Consider the following 22,966-nt stretch of genomic DNA (forward strand, 5'->3'; position numbering starts at 1 on the left):
GACCGGAGTCGCGGAGGGCCCGAAGGCCGGTGTCGATGTACGGGATGGAAAAAGTGCCGCTTCGAGAGATGAAGATGATGAAGGAACTCGAAGAATCGAGGATTTTCCGTCGAGGCTGGAACCGTAGAAGTTCGAAGCCGGAGCACGAAGTATCACATCCGAGCCCGATGGCGGAAAAAAACAATCTGAGGATGGAGCCGAAGCCCATGCGCAGTACGGACCGAAGGAGGAGTCACCAAACTCGTGACTTCCAAGCACGGTCCAAGAAGAAAAACAAACTGCAAACATCCGGGCCCAACACCAGATGGCGACCTATGCTAAGTGTACAATCTGCAGCTCATATGCCTCGAACCAATTGCTCCACATGGACAGAGTTCTAGGTATCCTCCGTGCCAAAAACGAAGACCTAGAAGCGAGGTTTTGCAGAAATAATCTGCGTATTCGCGGGATTCCGGAAACTACGGCCATTTCCAAGGTGGAGACCTACATCGCGGACTTGCTACATGAACTATTTGATCCTCATCTATCATCTGTCTTTGCGGTGGAAAGGGCTCACCGCTCCTTGGGTCCTAAACCACCGGTTGGAGCAACACCCAGGCCCATCCTTACCAAAATCTTGAATTATCAAGACAGTGACCTAATCCTTCGTCTAGCCCAGGAAAAGGGGTCCATTACACACAAAGGGAACAACATCTCCTTCTACCCCGGCTGTACAGGCAGCAAAGCGCGAATTCCTGCCAGCCAAGCGTATTTTGCTCCAGGCACAGATTCCTTATTCACTGCTGTACCTTGCAAAGCTTTAAGTGGCACACGACGGCACATCCTACTTCTTCATGGATGCAAAGTCGGCCTTCAAGTTTGCCAAGCATGTTGGAGGCAAGAGAAGTAAGAAGCTCAACGGCTCTACAGAGACACAAACTGATCGCCTCAGTGATAATGACTGATTTGGGTATTGTGATTTTATTACTGTCTGCACCTCTAGCTACTAGATGGGTGGAGCTCCGGGCACCTTAAATCAGGTTTGACTGACACACGGCTCATTAAGGGGGGTGGTGTGAGACTGGGTAATGGGTTGTCCTTGACTGTAGGGTCTGGTTATGATTATTATTGAGGTGCTCCCCTACGGACTCTCGGTCACCCTGTTTCATTACGGGGAGACCGCCGGCACCACCACGCCCTCATGGGAGAGTTCCCTTTAGAGACACTAACAGGCACATGCATCAAGCAAAATACCGGTCGCAAACGGGCAGATTCTCAGAATCTGACCCTTTGCTCCCGGTATTTTTGCATTTGGGATGCATCATCCCAAATGCAAAAATCGCTATTTAAGGAATCTCAAAATAGGGATTCCTTAAATAGCGATTGCATTTAAGGAATCCCTATTTGAGATTCCTTAAATGCAATGCATTACAGTTTAAAAAAATAGCGATTTCGCTATTAGCGTGAGCAAATTACCATGAGGCTGGACCTCATGGTAATTTGCGAAAACTTAGAAAAATGAACTTATTTGCATTTTTCTAAGTTTCATGTTGCCCACACACATGCCCTTAGAGCATGTGTGTATGCAACATTTGTGCAGAGTGAACATACATGGGTGCAATAGGGTGTCATTTTGACACCCTTGCACCATCGAAATTGCGGGAGCAATTTGCGAGTACCTACTGGTACTCGCAAATTGCTCCCGCAATCTCTAATTCATTCCTATGGGCCTGGAGGCCCATAGGAATGAATGGGAAGACATTCCTTAATTGCGACTCGCAATTTGCTAGTCGCAATTAAGGAATTCGTGGGAATCGCTATTTCTTAAGCGATTCCTACATGCATAGGGTTTTGCTATTCCTTAATTGCGATTCCTTAATAATCGCTATTAAGGAATCGCAAAACCCTATGATGATGCATGTGCCTGTAAGTTTTTTTAGTCCTTTTTGGTTTTTTTCGGTGGGTATACTACAACCTGATTGGGAGGGGGGGGTTGGAGTGGGTGGTGTCTGTTCTGTTTTTCGCCAGTATGTCATTTGTCTGTATGCCATCTGCTAACTGCAGTTGTTAGTGGTAGCACCCACGCCCTTCTCACATGCACCTGGTTTGACAACACGAAGCTAACTTGAATTTTTTTAACATGGAACATCCGGGATCTGAATGATGCCAGAAAGTCTAGACTTGTCCAGGCATATTTGGTGCGGCACAATATTGATATTTGTATGTTGCAGGAGACGCTTCCTAATGTTACACCATCCCCCAGGCTCAGACATAACCGTTGGAGTCAGATCTACTCCTCTGTATACTCTACTCCTGCGGGGTTGCTGTATTGATTAGAAGGGGCCTGGAATGGAAGGAGGGGGATCTACATACCGATCCAGTGGGGCGTTTCATTACTCTCCTGGTACACTGAGAGGAACCCCAATCGCTATTGTTACATTATACTGTCCCAATGCGGACACTCACAGTTTTTTTCAGGACATCTGGGCTAGAGTTAAAGCAACTGGTTGTGAAACTATCATATGGGGTGGTGATTTTAATGTGGTATTAAATGATGATTTAGACAGAAGGGGGGCATCCCGCACTTTACACCCGGCTGCCAGCGCAGCGTTAAACGCCGTATTAGCGGACGACAATTTGGTTGATGTTTGGAGATGCAGACACCCGGAGGTTCGTGAAGGCACGTGTATATCGGAGTATCATGGGGCCTGGTCGAAGGTGGACTTCTGGCTTGTGTCGCGTGATGTTGCCACTTGGACCATGGAGGTGTCGCACTTGCCTAGGTCCCTGTCCGATCATGCTCCATGCCTCCTGTGATTGGCGCTCCCCGATTCCCCTCCACGTATGTTTACGTGGCGGTTACCACCGCATGCGCTCCTGGATGACGCATTTAAAGAGGAGATCAGGGCAGATGTCACAGAATATTTCACACTCAACTCTGGCTCGGTGGAAACCCTTTGGGAGGCCTTTAAGGTGTACATTAGGGGTCAATGCATAGCTCCACAGGCGGGGGTGTTGAAAGCTATTCGCGGTACACTGGCCTCCCTAGAAAAATAAATCAGGGATCTTGAAATGCTTATTTTGCTTCTGACGACTCTGATGCACTGGCCCTCCTGAAATCCAAACTTTTAGACTTTGAGGAGGATGCTCAGCGTGAGGTCAAGTTCTTGGGTAAATACACTGAGGCCAGACGATATGGAGAGGGAGATCGGCCGGGGAGGACACTGGCGGCAATGGTCCGAGCCTCTCGCTCCTCCACTTACATCCCTGAGCTGGCTAGTGGACCAAACAGGGTTATTAGAGGACAGAAGGCTATGCGACAAATTCTCCCATTTTTATTCCACCCTCTACACTGCCACCCAAATCGGTATGTCCTGAAGGAATGCAATCCTTTCTTGATTCCCTCGAACTCCTATGGTTTAGTCAGAGGTACAGAGACTATTTAGATTTTCCTTTTACGGTGGAAGATATTGCCTAGGTGATTAGAGCCCAGCCGCTTGATAAAGCCCCCGGGTCCGACGGGCTAACCACCGCTTTCTATAAAGCCTACGCTGAGGAGCTTGCTCCGCATCTACTGGCGGTGTACGAGGAGGCCCAGACTGTCGGTATACTTCCACCCTCTATGCGGGAAGCAATAATCAGAACGCTACTGAAACCTGGGAACCCTGATGTTGAGATTGACTCCTATATGCCGCTGTCCTTATTCAATGTGGACATTAAGATCCTTGCTAAATTGATTGCGAACAGGTTGCAACCCCTCCTTCCTTTAATCGCAAGGCCGGATCAGTCGGGGTTTATTCCTGGTTGGACGACTTCCCAGAATTTTAGGACGGTTTTCTCGGTTTTGCACTATTTACACCCGGATGTGCAGGCGGCGGCGGCATTTCTCGACGCTACTAAAGCGTTCGACACACTGAAATGGCCATACATTTTTGCCATCCTAGGCCGCAGTCCGTTATTCATAAATCTCATCCGCTTACTTTATACCCAACCGATGGCTAGGATTCGGGTAAATGGCCTCCTGTCTGAGCCTTTCTCTATATCGCATGGCACCCGGCAGGGCTGTCCTCTATCCCCCCTGCTCTTTGCGGTCGCTATGGAACCGCTCGCGGCACGTATAAGACAACATCATACGGCCCGGGGGATCGTGTTCAGTACCAGGAGTCTCCTCATCTCATTATATGCGGATGACGTCACTTGACCCTGCTGTAAATCTCGACCTTCTCCTTCGGGAATTCATCAGGTTCGGCGGCCTATCAGGTATCTCTATCAATTGGGCCAAGTCAGTTATTTTCCCCCTGATGGACAACACCGCCCCAGTTGTCTCTGAATTCCCTCTCAAGTGGGAAGGAGACTCCGTCAAATACCTAGGCATCTGGCTTAGTAGGGACCTGCAGGAGGTGTGGAACTTAAACTACGGGCGTGCCATCATGTGGTTGGAGGCCAAGGTTGCACTGTGGGCCAGGCTACCCCTTTCTCTGGCGGGGAAGATAGCCCTCGCTAAAATGATAGTCCTGCCTAAATTTCTTTATTTATTTGCCAATATTCCAATCCCATTATCGCAGGCCTTTTTCCGAACTCTTAAAACACTGCTGATCTCGCTTGTGTGGACGGGTGGGCAGGCTCGGGTGTCCTGGGTTCTTTTAACACTCCCGCTGAGTCAGGGCGGTCTGGTTGCTCCAGATATGCAATTATATGCCTGGTGCGCACAGGCCCAGTTCCTTCAATACTGGGTTCACCCGACCCCTTTTCAGCCTCATGTGGCCGTTGAGACTGATGTAGCAGCGCCTGTTCCGCTGCGGGTTGCCCTGTATCAGAACTATCGCCGCCCTAGGGAAGACAGATACTGTAAAAGCTCTCCGCTGGGCGTTGAACGAGCTGCGGAAAAGAGCAGGTATTCCCGTTTTTTATGCTCAATCTATACCGCTAGCGCTTAACCCTTTATTGTGTCACCTCAGGGACAGTGCTGGCGGGACTGCGGCTCAAAAGCTGAATCTCCGCACCTTCGCAGATCTCTACCCAAACGGCTATTTCCGTCCTCCACCAGTGGTGGAGGGGGGCCGGTCAGTACCCTTCGCGGAACTATTTTTATATCATAAAGTCCGGGCCGCATGTCGATCCCTACACAAAAGTTTCCCGTGCTCCCCAACACCTATGGCTGCCTTGGAAAACGTGTTGAAGTCACCCTCGCCTCTTAAACTAGTTACACGTATATATACACACTTATGCAAAACACAGCACCCTTGACACAGCCGAGGGCACTTCAGGCGTGGAACAACGACCTCCAGAAACCACTTACTGAGGAGCAGTGGTCGTACTGTTGCCGCCAGCTCTCCGAGATTTCCCCGAACTACAAACTATGTCTAATCCACTTTAAGTTCCGACACCGCTATTTCAGAACTCCTACGAGCCTACACCGCATGGGACTTCGGGATGACGAGAGCTGTTGGCGCTGTTTTTTCAGTCCTGCTGATTGTTTCCATATGGCATGGGATTGCCCGAAGCTGTCGACATTCTGGTTCTCGATTTTCACATTGATACATCAGATAATTGGTGTACCTGCCACTCCCTCTCCCCAACTAGGTCTGTTGAGCTATGTTAAAGACACTCCTGTTAAAGTTCGTTAATTATATGCTTTACTTCTTCTCGCTAAACGACTTGTGGCTGTACACTGGGGTAGAAAGAGGGTGCCCTTCATCAAGGAGTGGCTCAGGGACATCACGTATGGCCATTCACAGCTAACCACCTTTTGGGAACTTATGCCTCCCTCCTCGCGACCGCGTGACATTTGGGAACCTTTTCTTACTTGGGCCCGGAAGAGACAGGCTGCTGCAGAGAACCTACAGACTGGTTACGGGAGAGGGGGGTTGGATGGTTTGGCGGGCTGGGATTCCCTTCTTTTAATGCTTTCCTATTCGGACCGTTGGCACTCGCTCTTACACTGGCTCCATATCTTTTGGACATCACAGGCCCCGAACCCGGCAGGTGTAATCACTGGGTACCCGTAGTATCCCTTATGACTCCTTTTGCATGCTGCTAAATATATTTTGTGATTTTCTTATTGGGTTGGGTGGGGATGGTCGTGGGCGAAATGTGATTGGTACGTGTCTAATGATGCGGATACTGCATTGATTTTGCAACTTGAGACTACTGGCTGTTCGTAACTGATGTTACTGTTTCTTTTTTTTAAATGTCAATAAAAAGAACTTCAAAAAAAAAAAAGGAAGGAGGGATGCTGGCTAAGATGCTAGGGATCAAACTCATGCTTCTACACAAGCCAAGGGGGCGTACAGAGTGGCAGTCCCCAACCGGCGGCGAATCCCCTTCCAGCATTATGAAGAAGCTGAGGTTGAACTCAGCATAGATTTGGCTGAGGTTTCTTCGTAATGGCCTTCCATGTTGGGAGGGGATGCACTGAGGGTCGGGACTGCCACTCTGTTTGTCCCGTTGACTCATTAGGCATACCAACCGATAGAGGAGGGTACTTCACCGTCCGTCAATTGAAATCTTGGACAGAGGTGGGCACGGTAACACTAGGGGTACTACGAATACTAATCGCTGCCTGCAGGCAAGGGTTGACTATGCCCCCTACACTAGGCGTCTTCTGACAGGTGAGCGGAGGATCACCAAAAACCAGGTCAGCAGGATCTTTAGTACAGTAACTGGCAAGTTGAGACATATCTGGGGTCGCCTCACATGGTACCCTTACCCCATGGGCCCTCCAGCCTCCTTCCCTGTTTCTTCTGGGAGCGTTTGAGGTGATCTCAATGATTCACACAGCATTTGCTACTGGGCCAGACCTTTTCTTTCGTTAAAGGTTGTTTTCGCTTTTTGACTGCTCTATATTTGGTAGGGATGGATATATGAAAGCAAGTTGCTCTGAAGGTGATCTGTTGATATGTACTATTACTGAAATTACACAGGTTAAAGAAGATAATACCCGACTCCATTTTGTGGTAGTGTGGTTGAGAAATTAGGCTTATCAGAGGGTTGTGTTAAGCATTTGTTGTACACACACAGTCAATGAATGAAGCACACACTCAATGACCAACTCCAAGTCCAATGTTTTTATAGAAAATATTACTTTGTTACTTTTATTTTAGAACCAAGAAGAACTCAGTTGCAGGTCAGTAGCAGTTTAGTAATAGCAATACTTTCAGGTTCAGTAGGAATGTTTTGCAAACAGCAATAGCAACACTTTACAGTAATATTAGAAATACTTTGTCGTGTCAGACAACAGTAGCAATACTTAGCAAAGCAGGAAATAGACTCTTAATGCAAACAGCAAGAAATACAATGTAATTCATTGGAAGCTAACAGTTATGCACATTAACAGGTAAGTACACTACTGAAAATCGCAGTCTTCGGGCAGGGCAAGGTTCAAGTGGGCACCAAATCTGCGCCAGTAGCAGCACAGGGGCGGCTGGGTGCAGAGGTCAAAGGTGGTGCCCATAGCCCAATGTTAGTCTATGAAGACTGGGGGTGTTTGAAGATGCATGCTTTGCAGGTAAGTATATGCGGTTTTAGGGCACAGGCTCTAGGGGATTTGGCAAGCACATGGGGGGGCTACAAGGCAGCACCAGTCATACACCACCAACGGCATAGGGGCTGCTGGGTGCAGGGTGCAAAAACAGCATTGGGCAACTAATGCAAGCGGAAGGATGAACTCTGTTTCATAAAGAGGCTGCAGGCTCAGACAAGGAGGCTGGACAAAGGTGATCAAGGACTGGGCAGGTAGGTTGGAATGTCGGTGGACACTCGGGCATCATCAGCTGGGATCCCCAAGGTCGGGGGCTGATGATGCAGGGGGGCCTTTCAAAGTCGGAAAATCTTCACCGGAGTGGTCAGGGGTACTCTTCGTGTAGAGGCTGCAGGCGTCTTCGTGGAGTTCAGGAGAGGACTGCCACAGATGTTTGAGGTCAGAATAGCTAGGGAGACTTCTCTGGACCGGTGGGCCACTGAGACTCGGGCTGCGGGCACCGGGTGCAGAGAGGACTGGACTCGTGGATCCCGAAGGCGAGGGTGTCCTTGATGTTGGTTTCTTAATGAACAGGGCGCTGTCATCAGGAGACCTTGGTCTTTAGGGAAGGCAGGCAGTCCTCCCAGGGCTGTGGAGGTTGCTGGGCCTGCAGGATGAGCCACTTCTTCGAGCAGGTTTCTTCAAAGGCTGCGGACAGGCCGGTAGGGCTGGGGCCAAGTCAGTTGTCCTCTGGAGTCTTCACTGCTGCACGGCTCTTTGGTCCATCCTTTTTAGGTCGCCAGGAATCTGAGGATCCAGGTTCAGGGGTGCCCCTAAATACTCAATTTAGGTGTGTTACAGGCACTGGCAGGTAGTAGCCAAAGGGCTACTTACCTTTAGATTGCTTACACCCAATGTGTGTCCCTTCCCTGTGGGGAGGGAGCATCCCCTAATCCAATTGGCTAAAATCCTTCTATCCATCATGGAGGATTTTTTAACGAGGGGGGCACTTCAGCGTGGGACACCTTAGGATGGTTCTTGCTGGGAGGGGACACACCTCTCCTGATTACTAATTTTCCAGCCGACCTTGCCGCCAACAGTGGGACTTGGTCAGGGGGCGGGCATCTCCACTAGCTGGAGAGGCCCTAGCTAGCATAACAAAGGACAGGAAGCCTTTGAGGCTCACCGCCCTGAATGCTGTTCCTGCCTGGGGGTAGGTGAGAAACACCTCCACCCCGAGCAGGCTTTGTTTCAAACCCATGAGAGCTAAAGGCTCCCGCCTCAGGGGGTCAGAAACATGTCAGAGCGGCAGGCTGGTGCAGACCAGTCAGCTGCACACCAAAGAATTGGTCGTTTTTCAGGGGCCATCTCTAAGATTCCCTCTGAGTTCATTTTACAATTAATCCAACACTGGCATCAGTATGTGTTTATTATGCTGAGAAATTTGATATCAAACTTCCTAGCGTTTAGTAAAGCCATCATAGAGCTGTGGAGTTCGTAATGACAAACTCCAAGCCCATGTACTCAATATGGCCTCACTGCACTTACAATGTATAAGAATGGACTTTAGACACTGTAGGGACATATTACTCATGCAGCTGTGCCCTCACCTGTGGTATAGTGCACCCCGCGTTAGAGCTGTGAGGCCTGCTAGAGGGATGACTTACCCATGCCACAGGCAGTGGTTTGTAAGTATGGCACACAGGGATGTGCACCATGTCGACTCTTCAATTTTAGCTGCACCAAAACACTCAGTCTGCAATGGTAGTGGGTATGTACTTGGTGAGGGGTCTCTGAGGGTGGCGCAATACATGCTGCAGCCCATACAGACCCGCTCTGTTCACAAGGCCCTTGGTACCAGTGGTAACTTTAACAAGGAACTTCTGTGCCAGAAATGTGCCAATTGTGGAGAGAAAGGTACAGTTTTGGGAAAGAACACAGGCACCGAGAGCCTGATTAGCAAGGACCCAGTACACATTCAGTCAAAGTGCATCAGAAACCAAGCTAAAAGTGTGTGTGGGGGGGGGGGTTAACAATGCTAAAAGGGGCAATTTCTTACAAGCACCCTTGAGGGATACAGAAGTAGGGACTCTCTAAAAATTACAGCTTTAGGACATATTAACACCGGTGACCTGAATTCATTTGACTATTTGTAATGTGAATTTGGCCTAGAGAGGTCCAATCTTCAGATATCTTCAGCTAAGACATGAACTCAGCCCATATTTGCCAGAGACTTTGAACCTTGCTAGATGCAACTCTTTGGGAGCTAAATAGATAATATCCTGTGAAACGGAGCATGGTGAAGTCACAATATATAGAATACTAGTCTTTAAAACCCTAATTCCCAGACTTAAAAAGGGAATTGGAACATGATTTGGCCAACTCAATGACTTTGGATAGCACTGATGACCCCGCATAAAGCCAAGATTTCAGCTCAATTTGAGTGATCCAGTTTAAATATCTTCATCGCCAATGGCAGCAACCTAATCCCTCAACTGAAGCAGGATGGAGAGCATAATGGACTTATACACATGCTTGTATACAAGGCACAAGGGTGCCCTCCGAAACACACCGGGGTTCGGGCGGGTGGGTGCGATACAGGGATAGTACTTGATGCAGGACACACTGCATACACTTACTTCATGAACTGTATTCACATCTACATACTATTCGATCACTGAGACTGACAATCGAGGGCATGACGCTTAACACAATTGCATTCTGTGTGGTATTCTAGAGGTTTCGAGACATGTATAAACATATTGTTTATTTAATGTTTTATTGTATTGCTGTACTTTGAAACTCTGATAAACAGAAAAAATGAGCATACCTCTTCCAAAAAAACGTAATGAATTTTTTTTCCAGCAGTACTGAGCACCTATTTGGCAGTAGGGTTCATCTTTTTGTCTGTCTGATACATCATGCCCCACGTAGATTAAACTAGGAGCCCATAACTTTTTAGGCAGTAAGTCCTCTTTCCAGCTCGATGCCAGTCATTTTTATTGTTATACCTACCATATGCCAAGACATCTGCCTTGAAATACTTTGCACTATCCATAGTGTCCTTACACTGTGGATGTCTTGCAATGCTACTGGTATGGAGGCCATACAAAACAGACAATATTCTAGTGAAAGGTGTGTCCTCTGCCTTAGTCCTCCTTTCATCACAACTATTTTATAAGGTGTGTCACCAGATAACAATAATGTGTCTTTGGCAATTAATTCTGGGCTTCTTACCCTTGCAATTTAGGGGCCAATTTAACAACTTTGTTGAAGAGGATTGAGTCGTGAGAGAAACCTCACCTCTTCTTTTTTCAATGTGTACCTCTCTAGTTAGAGTCTGAACATAATACAGCATCTTTACTAGGCTGACACAAAAACCTAAATATAGCATTACTTCAAGTAGCTTTTCTTGATCTTCCTCCTCAAAGGTACTCATTAAATCCAGAAATGCCATATAGCAGAAAAGGAAATCTTCAATTGAAGACGCATACACATATGGTTTCACAAGGATTAATTTGTAGTTCAATAGGATTCTTGATGTGTTTCTATTGAGACACGGTAATGTTGGCAATTGCAATAATCATGAATTCAACGGGCTATAAATCCTAAAAAACACATTGCTGGTAAATTATCATAAAAATATTAAGTGCAAATCAAATGCAGTCTTCCAGTCTTTTCCCGGAGAAAAGATAAATCTGCCCCATTTAATTCGCACTACCTCATCTGTCGGCCATGACTACTTCTGTTTGGTTGTGTTTTTTAATAAATGTATGATGTTTCTAAAACGGTACCGTGCATGCCAGCTTTCCACACTAACACTTATGATTTGTTTAACTTAAAAAGTAACTTAAAATGATGTCATTTTTCTAATTTGTGCTAATTCAAACCCTCTTAAAATATACCCCAACTAATGGGTAATTGGTGTTCTCCTACTATTTCCCCTTAAAACCTCACTGTTAGGTGTTCCAACATGTGGGCATGCTCATATAGCTGAGCAGCACCCAGTCTAGTCTGTAAACATAACATATGTGCAGATGGACATACCTTAACCAGAAAACAGCACCATTAACTAAAGTTGAAAGCAGCAAAAGTGAACAAAAAACAAGCAGGAAATGAGGTGAGGGTTCCTCAAGGATGTCAAATGTAAATGTTCTGTCTTATGGGAAAACTTTATTCACATACTAAAGAACTGCAGATAAAAACATGGTGACAGTCTCAAACAAAAACACCCTAACATTGTACCACACACTCTACCAAGGAACTACATATGCAAAGGAAACAACTATCGTTATGGGGACTCTAATTCTAAATGCACTTTACTCTACGAATCCCGAGGTGTAGTACAGTTACCATGTAATGGTAGGAAGGGGAACTCCTTAAAATGGGCAATACTCAGCTGATGTACACTGGTGAGGGGTACTGATGGGCACCCTAAAAAATGCCCTCTTTTATGCCAGAATGTGTGGTCTGTTTCGTTCTGTTTTCCAAATTGTCTGCCTAATTTGACGGTACAGTTTGTTCTTACCTGACCTTTTAAAGCATCGAAATAGTAATGCAACAGAAAAGGCTTGGTTTGCAGGGGATTCTTAATTTCAGAAGAATGACCAAAATCATTTATTCAAATCTGCCAAAAAGGAAGCACGGGTACGTAAGCAAAGACTATGTTTATAGCCAACAAGTTAGCCATGGTGCACAAACATCACAGAATATCGCAGACAGGGAAAACAGGCAGAAAGCGATTATAAATGGATTGCTAATCTTGAGAAAAATCAAACATTTGACATTTTATATTAGTGCAGATTTTAACGTCTAGAATTAATGTTTAAATCATTAGGAATTGAATATTGAAGGAGGTCCTTGAATGAACTACTTACCCTAAATGAGAATTCAAGATTTTCTCCTCCCCATACTTCCATTCCAGTGTCGTAAGAACCGAGGTACTCGAAGTACCTCTTACTTACAGCAAACAACCCACCAGCCATAGTAGGGGACCTGAGGAAAATGGTTATTAAAAAATACAATATTTGTCAAAACATTAACAGAAAGTGTAATCTTACAATATATAGGCAAGTTAAAATCCACCCCTCAAACCTTTATCCAATTTCCAAAGTGTAATAATAATGTTGCAATCATTAGCACAACTATTCACAAAGCTGTTGAACATGGAAGGTACTCCTGCAATCAAAGAATTCTTTGTGCAGCAAAATACAAGTTTTATTCTGCCAAAATGTCCGATACAGCTAAATAGGTTGCCCCCAAGCAGTGCTCTACTTTAGTTGAAGTGGCCATTAATCGAGTAAGGGAACCAACCGCAGAGCATCTCAAACACTTTCCTGGTTTGACATTTTTTAATTTATAAGCAGTTTCTTGTGTATATTATACAATTTAAACACAAAAAAATTATGTTTAAATATTTAAAAGGCAATACGCATTTACAATTTACTTTAAGGTTGCTTCCATATAAGCTATGTCATTAAAGTAATTATGTAACAATTGTCTGCACCCATTAATTAATATAACAATCTTTTTTTATGACTATTGAAGATGCTGTAGAAAAGGATTTGAAACTCCAGGTAGTGTTTTCAGTACGTGCAGCTTGCATCTCTTACTTCACTTGTTTATTTTTTATAAATATGTTTATGCATTTTTTTCGCAACACTGCTCAAATATAGATCAGGGCACCATGTAAATATCTTCTGTACCAGCATGCCTTCACAGGGGAAGACAACTTACAAAGAAATACAACAGCAAGCATAAACACATTAAGGTCTCTGGTTCGTCGGCACAGGGTTGCGGGAGGTGAGCGGCCTAGAGGGTTTTAGGAGTTGGGTTCTCATCGGTATCACCCTGCTTGGAGACGTGTGGATCAGTGATCATATCCGCTCATTTGCAGATCTGCAACTCAGACACTCGTTTCATTCATCCCATTCATCACAGTTTTACAGGTACTTGCACCTCCGTCATGCCCTAGACCCACACATACAAACGGGCAAATCCCTGCCAGAACACAGCCCCCTTGAAGCTCAGATCACAATGGGTAAACTTCGCAGGGGAGGGGTCTCACGTATATACCGCTCTCTGACCAACAACGGTCCAGCATCCCTTGACTTCTTGAGAGCCAGATGGGAGGTTTGGCTGGGCCCTCTGGAGGAGGAGGACTGGAGGGATGCTCTGATGGCCCCCAGAAGTATCAAAACCTCAGTCAGGCTTCGCCTGGTTCAGCTTTACTATCTCCATGCCTGCTACCACACCCCCAACCGCCTATACAAGGAAGGCTTCACCTTGAGCCCCTCCTGTACAAGGTGTGGGACCGAACATGCAGACTTCTTCCACATGGTATGGTCCTGCCCACTTATAACTTTATACTGGAATACCCTGGAAACTGAGCTAACAGAGGTACTGGGTTGGGAGGTCCCACATAACCCAGGGGCTGTCTGGCCAAGCATCGCAGGGTGTGGGGTAAATGGCTAGACTTACCAAATTGATTTTCGCCCTTGTTTCCCCAAGACCATTCCCGGGGCTTTTGGAGTACAAATTAAAATGTATAATGTTACAAATGTGTTTGCTTACAAGATGTCCCATGTTGTGGTGCTGAGACTCATGCTGAGCTGTTCATACCATGTATTCACCTTGTTTTTCACAAAATCAATTAAATTTATTATAAAAAAAAAAAAGTTATCTGGTTGGTTGTACACTATACAAGGTTTTTTCGCTCAACCCTTTACCTCCCATCATCAGCATTGCTCAAAATTTGAGAAAGCCATCAAATGTCCAGTGTATACAGAACAAGACTGAAACAGTAACATCTTTAACAAAACAGTGAACTGAAACAGTGGGCTCCAAGTGGAAGAGCACCTAAAGGTCTAAACGGGAGGTTACACATGGGGAATGGCCCCATTTATCCAGCCCACCAAATGAACAGACAAGATGCAACCTCTCTCAACAAATCTACAGCATCACACCTTGGGTATGACCACTCGGGTTGGCAGACTCTCACAGCCCAGCATCATTTTTAATAGAAAACCTTCCACACGACCCTTCAGGTAGGCACCTCAGCAATTGGACCAGAAGTACTCACTGATTCGGCAGAGGCCTCATAGGACCCAGTGCGGCCACGTTGGCGCCATCCAGCCAGAGTGTGATCCATTGCAGCTGGGCTACCAGATAGTACAGTTTAAAGTCTGGCACCCCAATCCTTCTTCCGGGGTAGGCCGCCTGACAGTATCTAAAGACACCCAATGTCTTCCCCAAACCAGCTCTCATACTATCGAGTCTAGCTGTTTCAACCACGACGTTAGGAGCCAAGTCAGGAGATTGTTAAAGTAATAAAGAAGGCAAGGCAACAATCATCTTGGTCAGGGCTATATGCGTCATAATGAGGAGATGGAGCAAGCGCCAGAAGGCCACACACCCCTTCAAGGAACAGAAGACTACTCCCACTTTACCCTACTGTATGGCCTCCATGGTATGGTAAATTTGGATACCCAGGTACCTCAACGTGGAGGGGGCCCAGCTAAGATTCAATTGGAAGGTCTCCGGTTGGCCCAACTGGGGTGAGAGCGGAAAGACAATCCTTTGCAAGATTCACCTGTGGTCCAGAAAGCTCACCAAACTCGTGCAGCAACTGGAGCACAGGCAGGACATCAATGGCCACATCAGACATGTATAGCAGTAAATATCAAGGAGAACTGGTTCACACTTTTGAAGCTTGAAGTTTACGTGCCGAAAACTATTAGTTTTATATGAAAACCCTCACCCACCAACTTAGTTGGTGGCATGCTTCATCATCGGGTCCCACCCAAGGTGCTGAGTGCACCTCGGCTGTGCTTCGAAGCCTGAATTACAGTGGAGCAGATTAATTGCGAGTGCAAAGTGGTGCTGTGAAAGTGAAGTTTAACCTCTTCAGTGCCCATGACGAGATAGTCTCATCATGGAGCACGGTTGCGCTGTGCCCATGACAAGACTATCTCGTCATGAACCCCACCCACTAGTGCAACGCCCGGCACAGGAGGGGGAAAGGGCGTGGCACTGAAGGGGTTAAAAACTGTCCATTGGGTCCCTTTTAAATGAAGGTATCTTTTTAATGGTGGGCCCTCTGGCAGTGTTAAAAAAGGAGAGAAACGGATATGTGTAGAGTTTAAATTATGTCTCTAATATCATGTAGTAAAAGGTCTACATGTTTCAGCCAGACTACTACGTATGCTGGCCTTCTTCAGGACCTATGTGATAGTGCAGGGATGCCCACGTGGCTGCCTGACAAATGTCAAGGAGTGGAACTCCATCCCCCAAGGCAGTAGGAGCTGCGGTAGCCCTGGTGGAGTGGGAACGCAATCCCACTGGAGCTTCCTTTTTCGCTAAGGAGTAGCAGATTTTATTGCTTAGGACAACCAGTCGAGAGATTGTGCATTTTTGTACAGCCCGACCTTTTTGGCACCCACTTAGCCAACAAAGAGTTGATTGTCCACCCGGAAATCTTTAGTGCGGTCTAGATAGAAAGACAGTGCATGTTTTAGATCCAGACGGTGGAGTCTCTCCTCCTTGGAAGGGTGCGGAGGTGGGAAGAAAGTGGGCAAAGTGATGGTGTGTCCTATGTGGAAGGAGGTAACCACTTTGGGAAGAAAAGAGGGCCTCATGTGAAGGACTACTTCGTCCGGATGAACAGCAAGAAAAGGAGGTTTTGAGGACAGAGCTTGAAGCTCACTCACTCTGCAAGCAGAGGTGATGGTGACAAGGAAGATTGTCTTCAGAGTAAGGAGTCTGACAGGGCAGTTATGTAGAGGCTTGAAGGGAGCACAAAAAGGAACGTCAAGACAAGATTCAAGTCCCACTGGGAAATTTTGCAAGGAGGAAAGAGATAAGTAATGCCCTTTAGAAATGTATTTACAATAGGGGACCTGAAAAGAGAAGGCTGATCAGTAAGGCGAAGAAAGGGAGATATGGCCGAAAGGTAGCCTTTAAGAAAGCCTAGAGCAAAACCCTGCTGGGCTTGAGAGAGAATCTCTGAAAGGGGGAAAGAAAGGGGATCCACAGCCTTTGCTGTGCACCATGCCTCAAACGTGTTCCTTCTACAGGCGTATACAGACTTGGTTGAGGGATGCCTGGCTGCCAAGATGACATTACAGACTTCGGGTGGAAGGTCAAAAGCTGTCAACTGATGCCGCTCAATCTCCACACAAGGAGGTGGAGGCTTGACAGGTTTGGGTGGAGGACCGTCCCCAGCTGCTGAGACAGAAGACCCTCCTGAAGAGGCAGTCTGATTGTAGGATCGTGGCCATGTCTAAGAGCCCCGAGCCCCATAACTACCCGACTCTTCGTGCCCTGTCCGGAGCCACAAGTATGACTTGGGTCCGGTCGCGCTTGATCTTCTTCAGCACTCTGGGCAAAAGTGGTACCGGCCGAAAGGCGTACAGGAGACCGCAAGTCAACTTGCGTCGAAAAGCGTTGCAGAGTGAGTGCCGCCTTGGAAATTTCAACGCGCAGAACTGCTGACATGGAGCGTTTTTTTCGGTGGCGAACAGAACTAACCAAGGCCCTCCCCACTGTTGAAAGCGACCTTGCACCACCTCCAAGTGAAGACGCCATTTGTGATCCATCATGCACTGATGGCTGAGCTCGTCCACACTGGCGTTCAGAGAACCTGCCAGGTGTTGAACCACCAGGGACATGCCCTGAAGTTCCAGCCATGTCCAAAGGAGAAGAGCCTCTTGACATAGGGTCCACAACTCCACCCTGCCATGTTTGTTGCAGTACCACATGGCGGTTGTGTTGTCTGTGAACACCTGCACTACTCTTCCTTTGACAGAGGGAAGGAATGCCTTTGGTGCCAGATGAATTGCCTGGAACTCCAAAACGATGTGGAGGCGGAATCCACCGGAGACCAGAGCCCTCTGATCTACGCCTCTCTCCAGGTGACTGCCCCATCCCAGGAGTGACGTATCAGTCACCATTGTCAGCTTTGGTTGGGGAAGGGAAGGGATCTGCCGCTGACCCAATTTTGGTTTGTTAACCACCACTGCAATTGCCGTGCAGTCCCCTCCGAGATCTGGACAATGTCGGAAAGATTGCCCTGATGCTGTGACTACTGGAACTTCAGGTCCCACTGCAGAGCCCGCATATGCCACCTGGCATGATCCACCAGCAGGATGCAGGAGGCCATGAGGCCCAGCAGCCTCAGGGTCATTCTCACAGAAATTCGGGCTAGAGGCTGGAACATCAGTATCCTAGCCCGAATATCCTGGACTCACTGTTCGGGCGGATAAACCCGAAACTGCGCCGTATCCAGAACTGCTCCAATAAAAAGGAGCTTCTGAGAGGGAGTCAGATGTGACTTCGGCACGTTGATAGTGAACCTCAGCCAATGCAGGAGGTCTGCCGTAGTCTGGAGGTGGGAGACGACAGCCTGGGGCGAGTTCGCCTTCAACAGCTAGTCATCGAGATAGGTAAGACTGGAAACACTGATCTGCGCAGATGAGCTGCGACCACGGCCATCGCTTTCGTGAACACTGGAGGGGAGCTGGTAAGGCCAAAAGGGAGCACGGTGAACCGAAAATGCTCATGGCACACCGTGAATCGTAGGTAACGCCTGTGGGCTGCCAGGACGGGGATATGGAAATATGCATCCTGGAAGTCCAACGCACCATCCAGTCTCCGGGGTCGAGGACAGACAGGACCTGAGCCAACATGAGCATCCTGAACTTCTCCTTCCAGAGGAAGCGGTTGAGAGCCCTGAGGTCTATGATAGGACGCAGGCCTTTGTCCTTCTTGGGTACCAGAAAGTAGTGGGAGTAGCAGCCATGACCTGCTTCTGAGTCAGGGACCCTTTTGATAGCTCCCTTGGCCAAGAGAGGTGCAACTTCCTGGAGAAGGGCCAAATGATCCACCAACAGCGATGGAAGGATGGTGGCATGGAGGGAGGGGTAGTCTGGAAGAGGAAGGCTATCTGCAAAATCCACCTGTCCGACGTGATGGTGTGCCAGTGGGGGAGGTGATGGCAAATCCTGCCGCCCACTGGCCTCTGGTGGCCATGAAAGGTCAGACTAGGAGGGTCTGGAGGCTGCTGCAGGGGGGGTTATGAGTGGACTGGCCAGCCCGTTGGCCCCCATACTCGCTTCGCTATGTCCAACCATCCGTGGCCACGCACAGGCTGGGCAGCTTGTGTTAACCGGGGCTAGACTGGGCCGAACACAGTGGAGCACCCCTTCCGTAGCCACGAAAGAGGCGAAAAGCAGACAGCGAGGAGCGAGAGGTCGCCGCAAGGCCCAAGGATCCGGCAGAAGCCCTAGAATCCTTAAAGAGCTCGAGCGCTGAGTCTGCCTTATCAACGAAAAGGTGACGGCCATCAAAGGGCATGTCAAGTAAGGTAGATTGGAGATCCCCTGAAAAACCAGACGTCCTCAACCAGGCATAGCGCCTCAGGGCTACTGACATGGAAACCGTTTTGCCCAGTGAGTTGGAGGTATCCAGCCCACATCTTATTGTGAATTTGGCTGCGTCTCTACCCGCTGACACTGCGCAGGTGAAAATGGCACAGACCTCCTCCGGGCACTGTGGCAGAATTTGCGCAACCGTATCCCACACTGTATGGGTATAATGGCCCAAGAGGCATGCGGTATTCACGGACCGGACCGCTAAGCTGGCGGTAGAAAACATCTTCTTCCCAAGATGGTCCAGCTTCTTTGACTCCCTATCTGGAGGAGCAGTAGGGAATACACACTTAGAGGACGAGGCTTAGACCACCAAGCTCTCTGGTGTCGGGTGCTGGGAGAGGAACAGTGGGTCGCCTGGGGCCTGGTGGTGGCGTCGGGCAATCATCCTGTCCACAGGAGCCCCTGTGTTAGGCTTTGGACCAAGTGCCCGGAAGGACGTCTATGAGGGCTTCATTGAAGGGAAGAAAGGGTTCAGAAAAAGCCGCAGCCGGTTGAAGCACCTCTGTCAGGAGGTTAGTCTCCACTGCCACAGCAAGAAGCTCCGCGCCCAAGGCCTCAGCCACCCTATGCAACACCACTGCATATGAAGCACCCTCCTCCGCAGCCACAGTGGGGGGAGAAAGCATGCCGAGGTCTGGGGAGGTATCCAGACCACTGGTGTCACCCAGGTCCTCTCACCAGTCCGGCTCATCAAGTTGATAAGCTAAAGGGTCCACAGACCCCTCCCAGTCGTGCTCACCCTCCTCTGGTTGCCAGTCAGACATAAAAGGAACACCAGGGATGAACAGTGGCACAAAAGTGCCCTCCGATGCAGAGGTCGGACGACGTCGGTCTGGCGCCGTGTCCAAGTCAGGGGTGAGGCTGGGTTCAGCGACGGTCAGGGGCACGACCGGCGCCAGGAGTGTCCCCGTTGGGATCAGCGCCGGGAAAGGTACCATGAGGTCGACTGGTGTCGATCTGGATCCAGGCCTGGACCCTCGAAGGCCCTCTGGCTATGGGACCGCCGGCATTGAAATCCCAGGGCCCTCAACCGAGTTTACAGGGCCCAAAGGAGCAGAGTCGGGCTGTGTAGTCCTTCGTAGAAAGCTCGAAGCTGGGCAGCGGATTCTCCGGGAAACGGAGGAAAGCACAGAGCCGTCCCAGGAGCAGGCTCCAAAGACGGAGCTGGAGAACGACGGCACACCGGGTCCCGCGTCACGGCAGCCAACGGACATGGAGAAGACGAAGAGCGACACTGCTTCTTCGCCTTCTTCTTGTGCTTCGACTTACCTGAAGACCTCAAAGACTTGGAAGACAAATGATGGTGGTGGCTTCGCGACCGGTTCCGAGACCTTCCTCTCAACCGGGAGCTCGAACGATGCGTAGCCGACTGCCGGGCCTCCAACAACTTTCGAGACCGCTCCCGCAAAGAGTTCGGATTCATGGCCCGGCAGTCGGAGCATGACTTTGGGTCGTGGTCGCCCTCCAGGCAACAGAGGCACACGAGGTGGGGGTCCGTAAGTGACATCAGGCGGTTACAGGCCTCGTACGGCTTGACCTGTTCCATCGGTGGGACATCTCATACACCAGGAGTCAGGAAACTCCCAAACAAAATCGACAAAGTCGAGAAGAAACTTAGCTCTCTCCAGATCTGCGCAAGGCTGGTGCAGAAAAAGAAAGAAAGGACGTCAGCGTGCAGGGGCGGCGTCTAAGACACTACAATGTCATTTCGAGGACCAGGACGCCAACACCGACGTGGAGTCTACCGACGCCACTTACTGACGCACAGGGGATCTGCTAAAGAAAAAATTTCCAGATCCAGCCTGACGCCTGAAGGGTGATTTTAAGGTAAGTAATCTATAACTAACAGTCTCTTTCAAATAGTATTTTACTTAAGATCTTAAAGTCCATGTCCAACATGAACAGTGGGTGAAACGCTGTGGTGGGCGCCCTTTGCACATCAACCATCGCATCCCTGGTAGTGGCAGGCAGTTTCCTTTCGTTAGAGGCATATTGTACATGGTGGCCAGTCGTGGGGCCAGTTTCACTGCAAAAGCAGAGCAAAATTCCTCCAGTAGGCCATCTGGCTCGACGTCTTCCCCCACACCATGTCTCTAATAGCTCCCTTAATTTTTTGGGAGATCATGGGGCCATCCAACTCCTCCACAGTGGTCTAGGGCAGGTTCTGTAGTTGTAGCTAGGTCAAAAAGCCCTCCATATGTGTCCTCAGGCTCTCTGGCCTTTTTCCATACAGTACTGAGTAGTACTCTCAAAGCTTCATTGATCTGCACCTGGGAGTGTACCTGTTGCCTATTGGACCATGTCAAGCTAGTTATGTGGTCAACATGTGTCACAGGCCGCCCGATCAAGGACAACAGTCTGCCCGCCCTACCCTCATCCTCATGGTGCCCTGGCTACATAGTCTGTATAATTATGGCAGTTGAGCTTTGCCAAAAGGATATTGTATCTTTCACTGGCCTCTGCTAGTCATTCTATTACATTGGGGTTACCATCCACATGGTTACCTAGGTCATTAATGGCCTCGCTAAGTGCCACCATTTCCCAGTGCAAGCTCCTCCAAATGCCCATTGATGTCCCCATGCAGAGTCCGCAGATAAGCGTCTTAAAGGCTTCCCACTCTACGAGGCAATCTGTAGCAGTCTCAAAGTTGTGCGAAAGATAATCAAGAATGGCCTCACGGAGGCCCTCATTGTAACTATCATCCTCTAAGGCACTAGGGGAGAGCCGCCACTCAGGGACTGCCGGCCTGGTTGCCCAACTGGACAGCCACCAACAGCAGGCTATGATCCGAAATGGTGTGACCGAGGTATTCATTGTGGTATATATGTTGACAAAGGGAAGTTGAGCAGCAAACCTTATCCAGGCGAACGTGTCGGGCGTAAAGGCTAAAATAAAAGGAGTAATCCCCTTTCCCCATCATGTTGGGGACTCCAGACAACCTCAAGTCCCTAATCTTCTGTCCAGTCCCGGAGCCCCCTCGCAACTCTATGGGCTGACGGAGTAGAGCGCTCAAATGTGGTGTCAGCTACAATATTAAAGTCTCCCGATAGGATCAGGTTTCTGCCGTAGAAAGAGACCAGCTGGGCCGATAGACGGACCAGGAATGATAGCTGGTCCTGGTTAGGAGCATATACACAACCGAGTAGCAGGGCATACCATCTAATCCCCCATCCACTATAATCATGCTCACGGACCTGCAGGGCCTCAAAGGGGACACCCACCCTCACCCAGATCAAAGCACCCTTGGAAATACACTGAACAACCTGCGGCATAGACCGTACCTTACCGTCTCTGGTGGCACTGCACTTCCACAATGGTAAGGTGTGTCTCCTGCAGTACAGCTATATGCACAGCCCTATGTTTGAGGAATGAGTACATATTGCGCATCTGGACGCTGTTCCCATACTTCTAATATTCCAAGTCAGTAATTTGTATTTGGTATACGTCGTGTTTCGAGGCATTTGGCATAAAAAAGTTCATAGACCTCGCCTAGCAATCAATCAAATAACCAATTCCCTATCCTCAGAGCAGACCAGCAACGGCCAGCTACCCAAAATTAGGCATGATAAAAAGAAAAAACATACAGCACCATACCATTACCCACTGACCAGTGGGCATGAGTGTGCTTGTGGGGGTGAGCAAGCCACACAATCAACATGCATCAGCAGCTACTCCCATCCAGCACCACCACCTCCAGGCACCTTCGCCATTCAAACTGGCACCAGGGGACTGGGGGTGCAAGCATGGCCCACCACAGCCCCACATAGGTCCACCTGCCGGGCAGCTCCAATAGTAACATAGGGTCAGGGCTCTCCCCCTTCAAGGATCTCCAGCCTCTGCAAGAAGAACCCCCATAATAACAACAATAATAATTACACTGCGGTGCCAGAAGGGCACAGTACACAACCTGGCAGCTCCCGCCCACAGTTCCACAAAGTCTGAAGCCACAGGGGCCTCCAGTAACTCGCCACGTCCCCATAAGTCTACCTTATCCATGCATAGCGACAGGTTCAGACCTGAACATCTGCTGAGTCACCAGTGGCATATTCTGCTTGTCTAGCGCTGTATCATCTGAGAAAGAGAAAGGATTGTTAATCAG

General features: G+C 48.6%; 1 protein-coding gene across 2 annotated transcripts in view; it reads right to left on the reverse strand.

Annotated features, from left to right (window-relative positions):
- Positions 1 to 22,966, reverse strand: part of GALNT12 (polypeptide N-acetylgalactosaminyltransferase 12) — a 668,716-nt gene that overhangs the window by 288,956 nt on the left and 356,794 nt on the right. For both annotated transcript variants that reach the window (XM_085606792.1, XM_085606791.1), the window contains exon 5: positions 12,316 to 12,433. In XM_085606792.1, the coding sequence (XP_085462918.1) occupies positions 12,316 to 12,433 (118 nt within the window). The remainder of the gene's footprint in view (positions 1 to 12,315; positions 12,434 to 22,966) is intronic.

Source organism: Triturus cristatus, chromosome 5_2 (assembly GCF_964204655.1).
Source record: "Triturus cristatus chromosome 5_2, aTriCri1.1, whole genome shotgun sequence".
In the NCBI taxonomy this organism is placed as follows: Eukaryota; Metazoa; Chordata; class Amphibia; order Caudata; family Salamandridae; genus Triturus; species Triturus cristatus.